Here is a 17,197-nt window from a genome sequence, read left to right as displayed (position 1 = left end):
ATCCCCAGGGCTTCAGGGCAGGAATTCAATGGGGACTTTGCTCCTGAGAGAATCCCAGCCCATATTTTGAGCCTGGGTGGTCTCTGGGATTTCTGTCTCTTTGTTAATTTAGTCTTCTGAAAACCACATTAATTGAGTTACTACCACGTGACTCCAGTTTCATGTTATGAATTAATCAATACCAATCACCCTTGGATAATTGAGGTCTCTCTTTAATTACTAAAAAGACTGAACCTGAATTGGTAACAATTCAGAATATGATACGCTCCCAGTCACCAGTGTCAGATTTCATTTCCCAGGTGGCTCTCATGTCATCAGCTGATTAGGACCAACAGTCACCTTGGGTTTGGGAGGAAAAAACATCCCCCTACACACCCTTCTGAACCCTCAGAATGAAACCTCCCAATCATCTCTTTTTCTACAGGAGAAAATCCAGGCCCAATTGAAGACTCTGAGGGAAGAGAGAGAAAAGCTCCTGGGTTTTAAAGAGACTGGAGAGGGGGAAAGCTAGGAATATCTGGTAGGTGCTTCTTGTTGTTAACCTGTGGAGACTTGTGGTGAGAGGTCTGTTTGGAGGTCTTGGTGAATGTGGGCATGTCTGTGTTTCTCCATGATCATGGATTTTCTGGGTTAGGTTCATGAGCAGAATCTAAGCTTTCATTTCAGTGAATGAGTTAAATTCTAGCCCTTGTGGCTTTCTCTGTGTCTGTGTCATTTCTTGCATTGTTGAATTATTTCATCCTTTTTTCTTGCCATGGAACTTCTCTCTGTGTAATGCTGAGTCCTGTCTCCTGCTGCTCAGGATCTCTGTGCTCAGAGACTATTGATAATGCAATGTCATAACCACATCAGCCATGGAAGCATCCCTTTTCAGAGACATTGGGGAGGAATGAGAAAGGGGTCAGAGAATCCTCTCCCAAGAACCACAGGGTAGAGTCCAGTTTCAGAAATCTTAGGGTTTGCAAAGAAGTGCTCCCTCCTGCACACTCAGTGAAAGGATCCCCCCAGGCTGCCTCCATGTCCCTGACCAGCCCTTTCCCCGTTGCTTTACATAAACAGATAGAAAAGAAGAGGCAGCAAATTGTGGCTGATTTTCAGCAACTGCACCAATTCCTGGAGGAACAAGAGCGGCTCCTGCTGGCCCAGCTTGAAAAGCTGGAAAAGGAGATAAAGATACAGAATGAAAATGTCACCAAACTCTCCGAGCAGATTTCCCGTCTGAATGAGCTGATCAGTGAGCTGGAGGGGAAGTGTCAGAAACCACCGGGTGAATTCCTGCAGGTGAGATTGAGTTAGAAATACACAGTATCCCAACACAGGGACAGGACAGCTCCTAAAATGTGGGCACGGGAGTCCTGCAGTCACAGACCACAGTGTAACTCTGTGTGTGCGTTCCGGAAATGTAAATGGCAATCGCTCATTGCAGAGTCACAGACATATAGATATTGAGAGACAAAAGCCCCATTAGTTCAGTGACTATATAGCAGTGTGCTCAGGGCAGGGCCTCTCTTCCTCATATTTGCAAAATCTCTTCCTTGGAGTGGTGTGTGTGTGTGTGTGTGTGTGTGTCAGTGGGACTGAAATTCTCTCTCTTCCCCCCTCACCCCTCCCATGGCTTCTAATGCTTACTTTGCTGCATGTTTGCTGGCAGAAGAGTCCCGCGTGTATCTGTGAATGACTGTCTGCTTTGGAAGCAACAGAGAAAAAGCAACAGAAACCAGGGGAAATAGTGAATTTTTCACTAATCCAGTAACTTGGGAGCTCTGCTGCCCACATGATGCTGATCTTCCTCCTTGCCAGCTGAGAACTTGTATTCAAAGGCAGTTATAGTGTGTGAAATACGTTGTCCAGGTGGCACTGACAGACCAGCTCAGATCAGAGCAATAATTCACTTGTCTGAATATCAAAGGGTTAAGAGTATCAATATGTATTCAGGCCAATTCACTTGTGCAGATAGAGACCAAACCAGAGATGTTAAGTGTATTGGTTTTGCTTGTCTAAATCTTGTTTGTTATTACATTACTGTTCCTTTCTATAGGCCCTGGCAATTAGATAACTCTAAATTGAAGTGGTTGTTAGTGTTAAGATGAGAAGATGTCTGATGTGGAAACTTTATGAAAACTAATAAAGGGTTGTTTGTTATCTTACATTTAGATTGCATATATCCCTGTAATTATGTTTTCATTGTATATTTCTTTGCAACGAAATAACCCATTAAACATAGATGAAACTTTGCGGGATGCAAATAAAGAAGTGGCCACCTTCCAGGCCAGAGGTGAACCCTGCGGAGTCACGACTCAGACTTTGAAAACCGCTGATTTAAATCATGTCTCTTCAGAACCCCACCACAGCGCTTCAGCTCTGGGAATAATTGTTGGGCTGTGTCTGGGCCAGCTGCTGGAGGGAACATGACACATGCCGTGCTAATGGTTTACACAAGTAGTTGCCAGTCATCAGTAGAACATTTGCAATCAGGACTCTGGTCTCCTGTTGCTGGCTCTGATGTGGTGTAACTGTTAGCAACAGGAGAACCAATGAACAGATACTTGACGCTTTCAGCTGAGGCAGGGGAGTGAGTAGCTAAGACCTGGGGAATCCATTGGGAGACCCTGATTCTATTCCCCATTTTGACTTCAGTGACTTTGTGCAACTTCTGTTAACTTATTAGCAAAATGGGCTGTAATGGTGTCCAATACTAGGTTGCCTTCTAGGGCTGGGAATACGAAGTCACGGTCAGTCATAAGGGTTGGGAGGTGCCTGCACACACACAACACGCAGTAGAAGTGAGATGATTTGTACTCATGGCCTCTAGCTTGTTTCACTCTTCCCCCAGCCCTTGTTTTTTGTCCGTGTTGTTGGAGAGCATCCCCACTCTCCCATCCCACTGTTCCACTAAACAGTCTGGGAACTGTCTCATCGGCACAGTCAGCTGCAAGTGACATGGGATGAGGGATTCATGCCTCCAGCCTCCACCTCATCTCCTGGAGGCTGCTTCTGTTGGCCAAACATAACTGCATGTTGCATGTGTCTGACTGATGACTGCAATTCTCAGGCAATACGTTCACCAGCAACAAAACCCAGCCGCAGTGAGATCCTCTGCCTGAGCCCCTGAACCAGAGCTGACAGCATCTGGACACCATGAAGCAGCAAGGCTGGTTAGAAGCAAGTTTACAGCCATGTAACCAGTTTGTCTTGCCTAATGGTAACAATGTGTCTCATCACAGTGGGAGTCATGATCTGTAACAATATTGTATCCGGTTGCTCTTGAAGCGACCAGCTGCTTCCCCAGCAGCATCTCCCTCCAGTACGTCTTTCCCATCGCAGCTGCAGCTCCTGTTCTGGCTCCAGAAGGCCACTCCCCAGATTCCCTATTGAATCTGATCTCAGATCCACTTTGCCGCAACAGAGTCCTGGCTGCAGCTCCCAGCCACAGGAAACAGCAGCAGAATGAAGACGTGTGACTGATGGCTCCAGATCTCCAGCCATGCGTTCTCCAGCAAAACATGGAGCAGTGCCAGCCTTGCCCTTAAGGAAAATAATTTGAGTTCACACCATCCAGCTGCAAGAACATACAAATTCCACAGTATAATGCATTAAATAGCTGCAAAATTGTATCCAGCTGTACAGTAGCCCATTTAACCAGCCACATCCCTGACAAGCTCTCCTTTCTCACCACAGCTGGATTTCCATTTCTGGCCCCACATGGCAGCTCCCCAGACACTCCCAGGCCCTCCTCTGTCTGTTTCCAGATCCCCTCCTGCAGCCATGCTGGACAAGTGGCCTGAGAGCCTTGGGGACAGGAGAGCTCTGGTTAGCCCATCCCCTGTACAGCGCAGGAGCCCCAGCGCCAGCTCCCCTCACACCGGCTGCCATCTGCAGAGAGCCAGGAGTCCCCAGGAGCTGGGGAGACTGTGCAGGGAAACAGAAGCAGGAGCCACCAGGCTAAGAACCGGGGTGACAGCTGCTCATTTGGCCAGCACACCCAGCACTGAACCAGGGACCCCTAGAGCTAAAAGCACAGGCTGCCCCAGCTTATGCTAAATATTCAACCCTTTGTCACTGTACCAGCTCCACACACACACACCAGTGGATTACATAAGCACCAGAGAGACATGGGTCCTAAGGAGCCTGAAGGCCAGGTAGGGAACAGGCAGTAGGAGTCAGCAGCTGTGATTCTCACCCTCCTTCCCACGCTGCTCCACCATATCTTCATGTCAGGCAGTGAAACTCCCAAGTCGATAGTTACCCTTTTTGACCCAAGTGACTAGTCCAAAGTTTGGGGCCTGGCAGACATTTTGGAGGAGCTGGTGACAATTTGGACTTATCATACTTGATTCAAAGACTCTTTACAGTCCACAGAGAAGAAATCATGAGACTGCACCCAGAAAGGAATCGGCTAGTGGTACAAAGTTCAATCAGCCCATTTCTGAGCAGAAGGAAGTGAAACTAAACTCCTCTCTTGTCTCTTTCCTGCACTAGACGCCATGGCTGCTGTGAATCCAGCAAAAACTCTCCAGTATGAACTTACCTGTCCCATCTGTCTGGAGTATTTTAAAGATCTGGTGCCTCTACACTGTGATCACAGTATCGGCCGAGCCTGCTGTGACATTATATGATTATATCTCAGGAAAATGTGCCACATGGCCACAAAGGGTTAACTAACCCATAGGCTGACATGACCCATGGTCGACCTTTCAAGGCTTGTTAGGAAGCTGGGTAACTAAGAGTTGGGTTCTCCCATTTGGATAGAATAGTACTTTGAAATGCAAACCTGCATTGGTAGAGCAGTAGAATGGCAGGTGTTTGCTCAGGTCTTGCGATGTAAACCAGGGGTTCTTAACCTTGGGCCTTGCCCCCAGCTTGTTCAGGGAAAGCCTGAGCGTCTGCAGGTTTGGCAGTTTGCCATTCCCGGACAATGAGAGCTGCAAGTGAGCCTGAGCTAGAAACATCCCAGATGCCAACACAGGGACAGGGGTCCAGGAGTCAGAGATCACAGAGATCACATGTACATTGGCCAAACTGGACAGTCTCTATGCAAAAGAATAAATGGACACAAATCTGACATCAGGAATCATAAAATTCAAAAACCAGTGGGAGAACACTTCAACCTCTCTAACCACTCAGTGACAGACTTGAAGGTGGCAATTTTGCAACAAAAAATCTTCAAAAACAGACTCCAAAGAGAAACTGCTGAACTTGAATTAATATGCAAACTAGATACTATTAACTGTGGCCTAAACAAAGACTGGGAATGGTTGGGTCATTACACCAATTGAATCTATTTCCCTATGTTAAGTTCTCCTCACACTTTCTATGGGCCATCTTAATTATCACTTCAAAAAGTTTTTTTCCTCCTGCTAACGATAGCTCATCTCAATTGATTAGACTCTGCCTGTTGGTATGCATACTTCCACCTTTTCATGTTCTCTGTATGTATAAATATCCCCTGTTTGTGTGTTCCATTCTATGCATCCGAAGAAGTGAGCTGCAGCTCACGAAAGCTCATGCTAAAATAAATTTGTTAGTCTTTAAGGTGCCACAAGTACTCCTGTTTTTTTTTGCGGATACTGACTAACACGGCTGCTACTCTGAAAAGAGATCACAGTGTAACTCAGTGTGTGTGTTGCTGAAATGTGAATGATGATTGTTCTTTGCAGACTCACAGACACATTGATATTAGAGATGGAAAACCCCCATTAGCTCAATGAAACCATGACCCTGGAATCCCAAGTGGGTGTCAGGTGGTCCTGAGATTTTTTTTTAAATCTCTCTCTCCTCTCTCTTTCCTCTAGGATGTCAGACGCACCTTGATCAGGTGGGTGGCTCTCTATCAGTCCCCCCCCACACTTGGCAATGCCAGGAAAGAGCATTTCTGAGTAAGGAAATTGCTGGCAGTTGTTTGTTTCTACCATGTTCAGGGCACAGGAATGCGTGGACATTGTTTGTAAATAATAAAGACTGCACCAAAGAAATAATCCATTTCTCCTGCCAGTGGAAGAACCTAGAATGCCCCAAACACTGGCTAACTGCTCAGGTCAAAGGATCAGTGGCACAACCTGAGTTAGAATCTAGATCTATGGTGGCGAATGCCTTGGTGGGAAAGATTTGTGGGGAGCTCCAGCAGCAAAGAGCCCGTGCAGAGGAGCAATTGCTGCCTACTGTGGACTTGAGCATGTCCGGCTTTGTGTGCCGAGCAGTCCCCATTGTCCCTTCTCTCTGGCCTGACACTCCTCTGCCCACAGTCAGACAAAACCCAAACTAGGATCCCTGGCTCGTATTTACCTCCAGCAGAACCAGCCCACACAGACAGTGATGATGGGCTCAGTATTGGCCCAAGGAGAAAAAAGGACAGGAAGAGCCTGGGGCAGCTGGAGTGGGGTGTGGGGGGAGGGGAGTGGGTAGGATTGTTACAGATTTTAAACCTGTAAATCTTCTTTCCAGCTCTTAGCTGGTGTTTTGCAGGGGCTGGACTGTGACCTTTAGACTGCACAGTCATAAAGCTGAAATATTAGCCATAAAATCACCCTGCAGCTCAAGGGTTGCTCCTCCAGATTAATGAGCTGTTTACGGTTTCCTGCCTTGTCACTAGCACACACCAGCTGCCTCTGACCTTAACCCAGGGAGCCCCTGTAGCCCGGTTGGTCCCAGGCGGGTGGTTAGATTTTCAGCAAGACACAGCCAAGCCGAGGCTCCTCTGCACACACATTGTTACTGAACTCACTCAAGGGGGTTTAATTCCCATCTCGTGTTGTTCCAGTGCAAGTCTGTGAGTGACTGTGGACACCCTCACTGTGAATTAAGAATGGCCTGGTTAGACTGAGGGCACGTCTACACAGCACCTGGGAGGTGTGAGTCCCAGCTTGGGTACATGTACACATGCTGACTGCTGGTTCAACCACACTACCAAGATCAATGTGGCCACAGCGCCAAGGGGGTGGCTTGGACTAGCTGCACGAGCACAGTCCCGCCTGACCCCCCCCTGGACATGTGCTGTGTAGAAAGACCCTGAGTTTAAGTTTTTGTGATCTTGGTTGTATCCGTCCCACCTTTTCCTTTCCTTCCCTTTCTGCTCCTTTACACCCCCTGCCTGGCCTATGGAGTTCCTGCTTCCTTCTTTCCTTATCTTTCTCCTGCTCCACCTCCCGGCCTCTCCTTTCTCTTCACCTCATTCTGCACCCGTGCAGCTGATAAGAGGTGGGGCAGGGACTGCCCTTAATCAGCAAAACCATTTCTGGTGCAGAGAGGACAGAAGCCGAGAGATCCCAGCAGCCATGGCCTCAGCGACTCCGGTACAGGAAATCAAAGAGGAAACCAAATGCCCCATCTGCCTGGAAGATCTGACGGACCCAGTGACCATACACTGTGGGCACAACTTCTGCCGAGGCTGCATCACTCAGCACTGTGAGACATGGACAGAGGGGGACTATGACCCTTTGTGCTGCCCCAGCTGCAGAGCCCGAATCCCGAAAGGGTCTCTCCGGAATAACTGTCAACTAGCAAATATAGTGGAAAAAATAAAAAACCTGCATTTCAAACCAGAAAAAGAGACTCTGTGTGAGGTGCACAGCAAAGCCCTGGATCTATTCTGTGAAGAGGACAGAGAAGCCATGTGTGTGGTTTGTTGGAGATCCCCGGAGCACAGATCTCACACGGTGCTTCTCATGGAAGAGGCTGCCCAGAAATACAAGGTAGGACACACTCTGGATCCAGGTTAATTCAAACCTTCCCTTTTCAGACTCAGTCACTCAGAGCCACAGAATCTCCCAGTTTCCCAGATTTTCTCCCCTGTTCTCTGGCTCCACCTAAATCTCAGCTCTGCAGGCTCCTTCCTCTGGGCAGGTGCAGGGAGCCTTGGCCACAGATGGCACCCAGCCTATCAACCCCACATTGTTCATTAGGGAGAGGTGGGCACTAGAGCTCTGTGTGAGGCACTTTCCTCGCTCACAGGACTGAAGCAAGATGCAGGGAGGCACTGCCAGCAGGGCATTCACATGAATAATGAACAAATCAGCCCCCACTCTGCTGCATGGAACAGACGGGCTCTGGAACAGAGAGGGCCAAGGGGTCATGGCTCTCCCACTTTTCCCCACAGCCCAGCTCCCTGCCTCTCCTCTTCCCCCTAAAGCCCCACCCAGGTTGGAAGCTGGAGTCCAGCCTGAGTAAGCCCAGGGAGCCCAGGCACCTGTGGGAGCTGCAGACTCTCTACCTGCCCAGGGCAGGTTGAGGGTCCATGGCTCATCACAGGTGCCAGTGCAGCTCGTCTTCTGACCCAGCTCCAGCTTCCAGCTTGGCCCGGGTAGGGGATGGGACTCAGGAGCCAAAGAGCCACAGCCAGGCCATGGGCTGCAGGCTGCTCTCGGATCTCCTGAACCCTGAGCAGATGGAGGGACCTGGGCTCCGCAACTCAGCTCCAGCTTCTGGGGTGACCGGGTACAGGGCCTTTGGGGAACAGGCAGGCAGGGCAGGGGCACAGAGGGCGCAGGGCCTCATGGCACCTCCAATTTTAGGAAGAATCTTTCACCCCTGATGGAACATATCTACAGGAGTGGGTTTAAGGACTGGTACTATGGGTTCTTCCCTAGGGACCCATCTCTGGAGTCACATGATTAAAACAGAACTTCAGGTTTCATAATAAAAAAATCAGCAACCAAAAAGTAACTTTCTAGCCCATATGATGGAAAAGAAAAGTTTGAGTGAGTTATAACTTTCAAGCCTCACTGACAGAGTGCTGTGTGCCTGAGTCTGCAGAGAGCCTGAGCCAATAGCTCTGGGAAGAGGTAACTGCCCCATGGATCTCAATAGGGTGTTCACTCCCAGAACTACTGTTCTGGGGTCCTCAGCCACCTCACCCCATGTGGTGGGGAAAGGGCTCAGCTGGCAGTGAGCCACTCTGCTGTTTTGTTCCTTCCTCCACGACCGACAGGGGCAGTGCTACTGCCAGGGGGAGCGCTGCCTCCTTACTGCTGGGTGTCCCCACCACATTCATCTTGAGAAATCTGGAGGGCACGTGACCCCACATGCCTCCACCACACGTTGCCTTTTTATCCTAGGGTAGACCTGGAGCAGCAGGGTGATGTGTGCGGAAGGTGGAGAAGAAGTCACTGGGCCCAGTTCACCATCCCAAGAAAATAAACCTGATACACAAATCAGGGCTGGCAGCTTACATGTACTGAGGTCCCTGCCCCAAACATCTTTCAGTCTATAAAGATGAGGAGAGAGACATTCCCCCACCCCACCAAACAAGCATTTCTATGCATTGTTTATTTTCTTTTCAAACAGTCTCAGCACCTTCTGCATTTTCTGCTGTCCTCAGATGGTGTTTACCCAAAATAAATAACAGCCCTTTGACAGAGGCAGATTGTAGCACTATGACCCTTTTTAAAAAAATCAGATTTCTACCCAGGACTATGGTCAGGGGCGGCTCTAGGATTTCCGCTGCCCCAAGCATGGCGGCATGCCGCAGGGGACGCTCTGGTGGTCGCCAGTCCTGTGGCTGTGGTGAACCTCCCGCAGACGTGCCTGCGGAGGGTACACTGGTCCCGCGGCTCCGGTGGACCTCCTGCAGGCATGCCTGTGGATGCTCCACCAGAGCCGGGGGACCAGCAGACCCTCCGCAGGCACGCCTGCGGGAGGTCCACCGGAGCCGCCTGCTGCCCTCCCGTGGGATGCCGCCCCAAGTGCGCGCTTGGCACGCTGGGGTCTGGAGCCGGCCCTGGCTATGGTTGAACTCACTGTCCATGTATTACTCAGGTTCAGTTACTGCAAAATTGTCTCTTGAACCTCTCAAGTCTCTGTGTCATTGCCAGCTAGCTTTCAACCCGCTAAGCTTCTCTTCATGTAGTTCTTTGGTGCTCGACTCTTAGCAAACAGCAAAGGGAAACACCCAGTGGTGTTGCAGGTGGGGCATATTTCTGAGCTCAGGAAAGTGACACTAACCCTGTTATACTGCCCAGAGGGAGCCATGGCTGCAGAGAACTCTGTGGAAAGCCTGCCTCCTTGCTCCTGCCACAGGCATCCCGAGACATCTAGGGGCACATGACCCTGCATGCCTCCACCACACCTCGCCTCTTTAGCCTTGGGTAGGCACGGAGCAGCAGGGGTGGTGGCAGGGACTGTGACAGCAGTGCCTCCTCCTGGTGGGGGAGGGACTGAGGTGGGCCTTAGCCCCTCCTTCACCATGGGGCCCTGCCTCTCCCCCTCCGAGGCACCTAAGAGCTACTCAGGGAGACCGGACCTTCCAGATGCCCTGGGTGACACATGGGCCAGAGGCTGCTGTCAGGCCCCCCAGGGCAAATTGAGTGTCCAGGGCTCCCTGGGTGGCCCTTACAGTGGCCCAACTCTGGTTTCTAACCTGGCTGGGGGGAGCTTGGGAGGAAGAGCAGAGAGCGGGGCCACAGATCTGGTGCTTGTTGTTCTCCCCCTTCTACACAGGTTCCAAGACTCCTGGGTCCCAAATTGGCCGGGACTCAGTGGCCCCGTGTGTTTATCTGCCACTGGCCCTCAGTAAAGAGATACCTCAGGCCAAACAGGCAGCTGGTGAAGGAGATAGAAACAGCTGGGATTAGAGGCAGCTAAGGGAGCAGGAAGGGAGCGGGTGTGTGGGGAACACCAGGAGCCTCTGCAAGTCTTCTGTGAAGAGGATCAAACTTCTACATGTCTGATTTGAGACAGAGCTCACATGGTGGTTTCATAGAGGAGGCTGCCTAGGAGGACAAAGTAAGGAATTGCTGTTGAGTTGAATAACTTTAGATTTTGGATATTTTATCAAGCTATTAATTGGAGTAATAACTTGGGATTTTAATTACAGCTTAATTTCATAGCAAGTTGCCTCCCGCAGCGATTGGTGTAACTGCATCACTGAGCTCTGTATATCCTCCATTGTATGAAACATGCTATAAAAAGCAAATTATGCATCATGAAGACTTTAAAGATGCCCAATGTAAGAAACATGTCTCTGAGAAGCTGAATTCTTTTCCAAACCATTTCCCTCTTCGGGTCACTTGAGCAAGAGGGTCCCATGGCTGCAGAGAACCCAGTGTAACTGCATTACTCAGCTCTGTAAAGCTTTCACTGAGTGATAGATGCTGGACAAAGTAAATGATTCGGCAGTGTGGCAAGAGAGACAAAAGAACCTGAAAAATTTAAAGATGTCTGATGTGAGAGAATTTTTGCATGGGAAGTTGGCTCCTCTTCAAACCCAGTTCTCACTGGTGACAGAAGGGAACTTTCTGCAGACAGGACTGGCTCTAGGACCCAGCAAAGCAAGCACGTGCTTGAGGCAGCACATTTCCAGGGGTGGCATTCTGGTTATCCTCTTCCAGGAGTTGAGGCTTTTGGGTGTTGCAAGTGTAAGCAGAGTCAGGATGAGCCCTACCCTGACATCTGGTGGTAAATTATGAGGAGTGGGCAAAGGAATTTCAAGAATGTGCATTTGCATTGGTAAATCCACTCCACTTAGCATAGGACACAGCAGCCTGGGATGGTTATTTTCACAGCTGTGGGATCCCCAATTTCTTTGTTATTGGGGCAGGAAGGAAAAAAAAGTGCTGTCACCTTAATTATGTGAATGAGGAACTATGAGACTGCTTTATGACACAAATGACTCAACCTAAGGGTATGTCTACACTACCAGATTAGTTTGATTTAAGTTAATTCGAATTTTTGAAATCGACCTTACAAAGTCGAATTTGTGTGTCCACACTTAAGGACACTAATTCGACTTTGTGAGTCCACACTAACGGGGCAAGCGTCGACTTTGGAAGCGGTGCACTGTGGGAAGCTATCCTCTGAAGCTATCCCACAGTTCCCGCAGTCCCCGCTGCCCATTGGAATGCTGGGTAGAGCCCCCAATGCCTGCTGGGGGAAAAAATGTGTCGAGGGTGGTTTTGGGTAACTGTCATCATTGAACCGTCAATTGCGCCCTCCCTCCCTGAAAGCGCCTGCGGGCAATCTGTTCGTGCACTTTTCTGGTCATTGACAGCGCGGACGCCACAGCACTGCGAGCATGGAGCCTGCTGCAGTTATGGCCGTTGTCAACTCCTTGCACCTTATCGTCCACCTCTTCCACAGTCAGCTGCTGAGAAATCAGGCTACTTTTCAATGGTGCTGCAAGCACTGGTGGACCATAGGGGACGTTTTACCAACATCAACGTCGGATGGCCAGGCAAAGTTCATGACGCGCATGTTTTCAGGAACTGTGTGTCTGTTTAGACGCCTGCAGGAAGGTAGTTTCTTCCCGGACCACAAAATAACTGTTGGGGATGTGCAGATGTCTATAGTGATCCTCAGGGACCCAGCCTACCCGCTAATGCCCTGGCTCGTGAAACCCTATACAGGCGCCTTGGACAGTGACAAGGAACTCTTCAAGTACCAGCGAGCAGCGAGCAGCGTGACCTGTGACTGTTCAGTTTCTTTACAGAGAAGCTGAACCTGCCCCTGTTTCTTTACCTAGTTACTGTAGACTAGCCTCTGCAGTTACATACCCCATTCAGCCCGCTTTCCCCCACTTCCAACACACGTGTAAAAATAAAATACATGTTCCATTGTTACTTAACAAAGGTTTCTTTATTGATGACTTTGCGTTAAAGGGTTTAAACTGGGACGCAGATTGTGCTGGGTAGGGTGTGCGGTGATGTAAAGACCGTCTCTAAACTTGAGGAATGACAGGCTCCTGCTCCTAGAGCGGTCTGCAGTGACGGACTGGTTGTTTCAACGGAGCCTGCCATCCCTCCTTTTTGGGACTCTGTGTGCGGGGGCTATGTGACCTTGTGGCGGAGGAGGACAGATACAGATTCCTCTGCTGTGTGGCTTTGTGGTCCAGGACAAGGACCGCTGCATAAGATCTGTAACCGCCCTCCCCCGCCACAAAGTCACGTACCCCCCCCAACGACACAGAACCTGCAAACCACCTCCCATACCGACCAGGGTGCCTACTGACTGCACTGTGTGTGTGACCTGCTGCTGATCCTGCCCCCGTGTCTGTACCCTGCTAAAGGTGACTGTCCTATGCAATTACCAACCCCCTTCCCCACCCACCCCTTCAAACACAGTCTTCTGTAAAAAAACATGATGGAAGCAGTAATTAACAGCAAAGTATTTTTAATAATTAACTAGACAGTTAGGGGATGAAACTGGGATTGGGGCTTGGGTGAGTCAGGAAGGCAAGGACTTCTCAAAAGTTAGGGTATGAGAGCTTTTGGGTACTTGAGCACTCTGCTGGGGTGCAGTGACAGTTTTCATGGCCCCTGGTGCCCCTCCTTCTGGTTATTTTGGGTGACAGGGGGTCTGGGACTTTGTGGCGGGGGAGGGCGGTTGCAGATACAGTGCAGGGGGGCTCTGTACTCCTGCCTGCAGTCCTGCAGAACATCCACAAGGCGCCAGAGCATGTCCGTTTGCTCCCTCATTAGTCCAAGCAGCATTTGAGTCACCTGCTTATCTTCCTCACGCCACATAGAATCATAGAATTCAAGATCAGAAGGGACCTCTCCTCCCGTTCGCTGTGTGAGCGCTGGTACAGAGAGAGGGTCTCCCTCCACTGGCTCTGCTGGTCCGCCTCGGCTCGGGAGCACCCCATAACTTCAGCGATCATCTCGTCCAGTGTCTTTCTCTTTCGCCGCCTGATCTTTGCCAGCCTCTGTGAGGGAGATGCTGTGGCAGGTCTGGAGACAGTCGAAGCTGTGTGATGGGAAAAAGGGAGTGAATTCCTTGCAAAGATACATTTTTGCGAACAATCAACACTGTCTAGTCTGTGTCTGTGAACAAGAGCATGCACAGCACCTATCTCGTCCGCACTCCTGCTGCAGGCAATCCGGAAAGCATAAACTCTGCCCCTGTTCCACCCCATTGCAGTGTCCCCTGACCCTTAGACTTCCTGGTTGAGATCCCAGTGCCTAATGGGGCAAATTTCATTGTCGCGGGTGGTTCTGGGTAAATGTACTCAGTCATTCCTTCCTCCGGGAAAGCAACGGCAGACAATAATTTCGAGCCCATTTTCCCTGGATTACCCTGGCAGACGCCATACCGTGGCAACCCTGTGTCCGAAATAGATTGCAGTCCGTTAAGCTTGGTATTGAGTGAGGAAAAACAGGCAGGACCAGAATAACAGTGAAAAGCCAAGTGGCTGCGTTTATTTGGGGGATAATGACAACTTGGGCTGGGGGAGTAGGCAACTTTGGCTGGGATGGTATCAAAATTACAAACACACCCCAAAACACAGTAATAATACACTTTATACTGCTCACCACACCACACCAAATAGGCAGACACACCAATCTTACAAGATAGGAATCGGGTTCGTCAGGGCGGTGCCCGGAGCAACACAGAAAAGAGACCCACGGGCCACTGCCTCAGCCACCCTTGCTTTCACACTAAGGGTAAACCCAGAGTGTGGTGCGGCTGCAGCTGGGCAAATTCCACTCACTCAGACCGCAGGGACAGGAACCCCTTGGTCAGCCAATCCCCAGGTGGAGACAGCTCCCAGACACAAACACTCCGGACAAAGACAGAGCAGCGACTCACACACTTAAAACAGTTTGCAATTAACAATTCACTAACAACTAGAACAACTATACAAGCTAGCTAAGCAATTGTGCAATTCTGAGCTCACTAATACAATCCTGATATCCTGAGTGAATACTTGGTACCGAGTTAGGGAGGGGAAAAATAAGAGGCTAGATAAGCTAACTGTCAGATATCAAAAAGCAAATACCGCACTCCAGGCGCAGCTGACCAACAGAACAGACACCGGAAGCATGACGAGCTGACAGGGATCAGGTCCAAACGACAACGGATCCAAATGACACAACACGAGCACGCTTTACCGGGAGGAGACCCTGGCCGAAAGGTTGATCAGGTCCTTCAGCTAACACGCGGATGCTCCACACAAATTTTGGGGGGAAACCTAGTTTTACTGAGAGGTCTCACTCCCTCGTGTTGGTATCTGATTGGCTCCCTGGTCCCCCCTCCCTCCAGGCTCCGAGCTGTTGCCACCCCACGTCAGCAGGATTTGCACACGGCACACTGGAGTTGACAAGTAAACAAGCTTGACCCTTAGATGACTGGGTCCAAAAAGAGCAGGAAAGTGAGTCACTGGGCAGGATTAACCTGACCTCCAGATGACCGCCCCCCAAAAAAACAGGTTGCTGGGCAGAATCAGGCCTTCACACACAGAACTAGCCTGACCTTTAGATGGCCCAGCAGGAGAGAGGAAAAAAAAACAGGAGAGCATACACAGCCAGTGTTGCTGGGCAGGATTGAATCTCTGCCCTCTCCTATATACAAGAACCTGGTCCAAGATGGAGGCAGTCCTGTCCTTTTAACAGGACAAGATGGCCGTGGACCGACAATTGGCCATCCAAAGCCATAACTTCACATCAAATTGCGACACCCTGGAGCCTGTTTTGACTTTTGTCACTGTCACCGTATGTGTACTAGATGCCGCGGGCAGAGGCGATTCAGCAGCGCTACACAGCAGCATTCATTTGCTTTTGCATGACAGCAGAGATGGTTATCAGCCATACTGCACCATCTACCATGCCACTGTAAATTGGCAAGGTGATGACGGTTAACAGTACTACCGCACTATACCCTCTGCTGCTGTCATAGATGCCCCTGGCTGAGATCAGCCGGGAGTGCAAAAGACAAAACTGGGAATGACTCCCCGAGACAATTCCTCCTTTATGGTATCTGAGGCTTTGGCTACACTTGCACTTCAAAGCGCTGCCGCGGCAGCGCTTTGAAGCGCTAAGTGTAGTCAAAGCGCCAGCGCTGGGAGAAAACTCTCCCAGCGCTGTCCGTACTCCACCTCCCTGTGGGGAATAACGTACAGCGCTGGGAGCCGCGCTCCCAGCGCTGGGGCTTTGACCACACTGGCGCTTTGCAGCGCTGCAATTTGCAGCGCCGGAGAGGGTGTGTTTTCACACCCTGCTGCAGCGCTGCAAATTTGTAAGTGTAGCCAAGGCCTAAAAATAGAATCAGTCCCGCCTAGAATATGGGGCAACTGTACTAGGGTTGCAGTGTATCAGAGAACTAGAGAGCACAGCCACTCCGTGTCAGATCCCGCAGAAATGACGAGATGCATGCCATTCACAGGGGAAGCCCCTGCAACAATCCAACCTGTTGCTTCCCTCCTCCCCCAACCTTCCTGGGCTACCGTTGTAGTGTCCCCCCAGTTGTATGCTGAAGTAATAAAGAATGCAGGAATAAGAAACAGTGACTTGTTAGTGAAATGAAATGAGGGGAAGGCAGCCTCCAGCTGCTATGATAGTCCAGACAGGACATTAAGCAGTGTGGGGTGGGGGAGAGGAGACCAGCATCCTGCTGCTATGATAGTCCAGGCCGTACAGATTCTTTTCTTTACACATGAAGGGTGGGGGCTGATGGAGCTCAGCCCCTGTTGCTATGATGAAGACGGTTAGCAGGCCGTCTACTTATGGGCTGACGATGAGGATGGGTAGCAGTACTACTGCACTACACCATCTGCCACCAAAGAGGGGTGGGGGCGAGGATGCTACAGTACAGTGCCGCAGCATCGCGTCTACCAGCAGCATTCAGTACACATAGGGTGACATTTAAGAGTCAAGAGACTTTTTTTTTCCTTTTCCTTCTGGGGGTGGTGGGTGGGTGTACATTGAGGAGCTATGCCCTGAACCACTGCAGACACTGTGTTTGACCCTAGAAGCATTTGGAGTTCAGCCAAGAATGCAAATGCTTTTCGGAGACAGCAGGAACTGTGGGATACCTTGCGTCCTCAGTCCCCCCTCCCTCCCTCCATGAGCGTCCATTTGATTCTTTGGCTTTCCATTACGCTTGTCACGCAGTAGCGTGCTGAGTCTCTGCTACGCCGTCTGTCTGGAGATTTTTTAAAAATACTTTTGACCTGGCGTAACCTTACAGTAATTCCCCTAATTAGACGCAGGAGTCGCCGAGCGAGATCACCCTGAGGAGGGTCACTGAAGGAGATAGAGAGTGCATGCTGCGTGAAAGCCAGCACAAACCAGGGGCCTATGCTGCCATGCTCCTGGAGGCAATGCTCCCAGAATACCTCATGAAAGCCTGGCACGGAAAAGTGTGCTACCATGGAGCACCCAATAAGGCAGCTCTCCCCAGGAACCTCCTGCGGAGGCTTTTCGATTTCCTCCTGGAGAGCTTCATGGAGATCTCCCAGGATGATTTCTGTTCTATCCCCATATATATAGAC

At 50.2% G+C, this 17,197-nt stretch overlaps 2 protein-coding genes across 2 annotated transcripts in view; both read left to right on the top strand.

Moving 5' to 3' along the window:
- The window catches only part of LOC123344920 (tripartite motif-containing protein 15-like), a 346,226-nt gene that overhangs the window by 163,417 nt on the left and 165,612 nt on the right, over positions 1 to 17,197 (top strand). The gene's annotated exons all lie outside the window — the stretch shown is intronic.
- The window catches only part of LOC123344881 (tripartite motif-containing protein 10-like), a 32,211-nt gene continuing 19,498 nt past the window's right edge, over positions 4,485 to 17,197 (top strand). The window contains exons 1-2 of the mRNA XM_044981372.1: positions 4,485 to 4,586; positions 7,374 to 7,688. Coding sequence (XP_044837307.1) covers positions 4,485 to 4,586; positions 7,374 to 7,688 — 417 coding nt within the window. The remainder of the gene's footprint in view (positions 4,587 to 7,373; positions 7,689 to 17,197) is intronic.

This window comes from Mauremys mutica, chromosome 12 (genome assembly GCF_020497125.1).
Source record: "Mauremys mutica isolate MM-2020 ecotype Southern chromosome 12, ASM2049712v1, whole genome shotgun sequence".
In the NCBI taxonomy this organism is placed as follows: domain Eukaryota; kingdom Metazoa; phylum Chordata; order Testudines; family Geoemydidae; genus Mauremys; species Mauremys mutica.
Note: the sequence above shows the minus strand (reverse complement) of the source record. Positions and strands in the feature narration are given on the sequence as shown.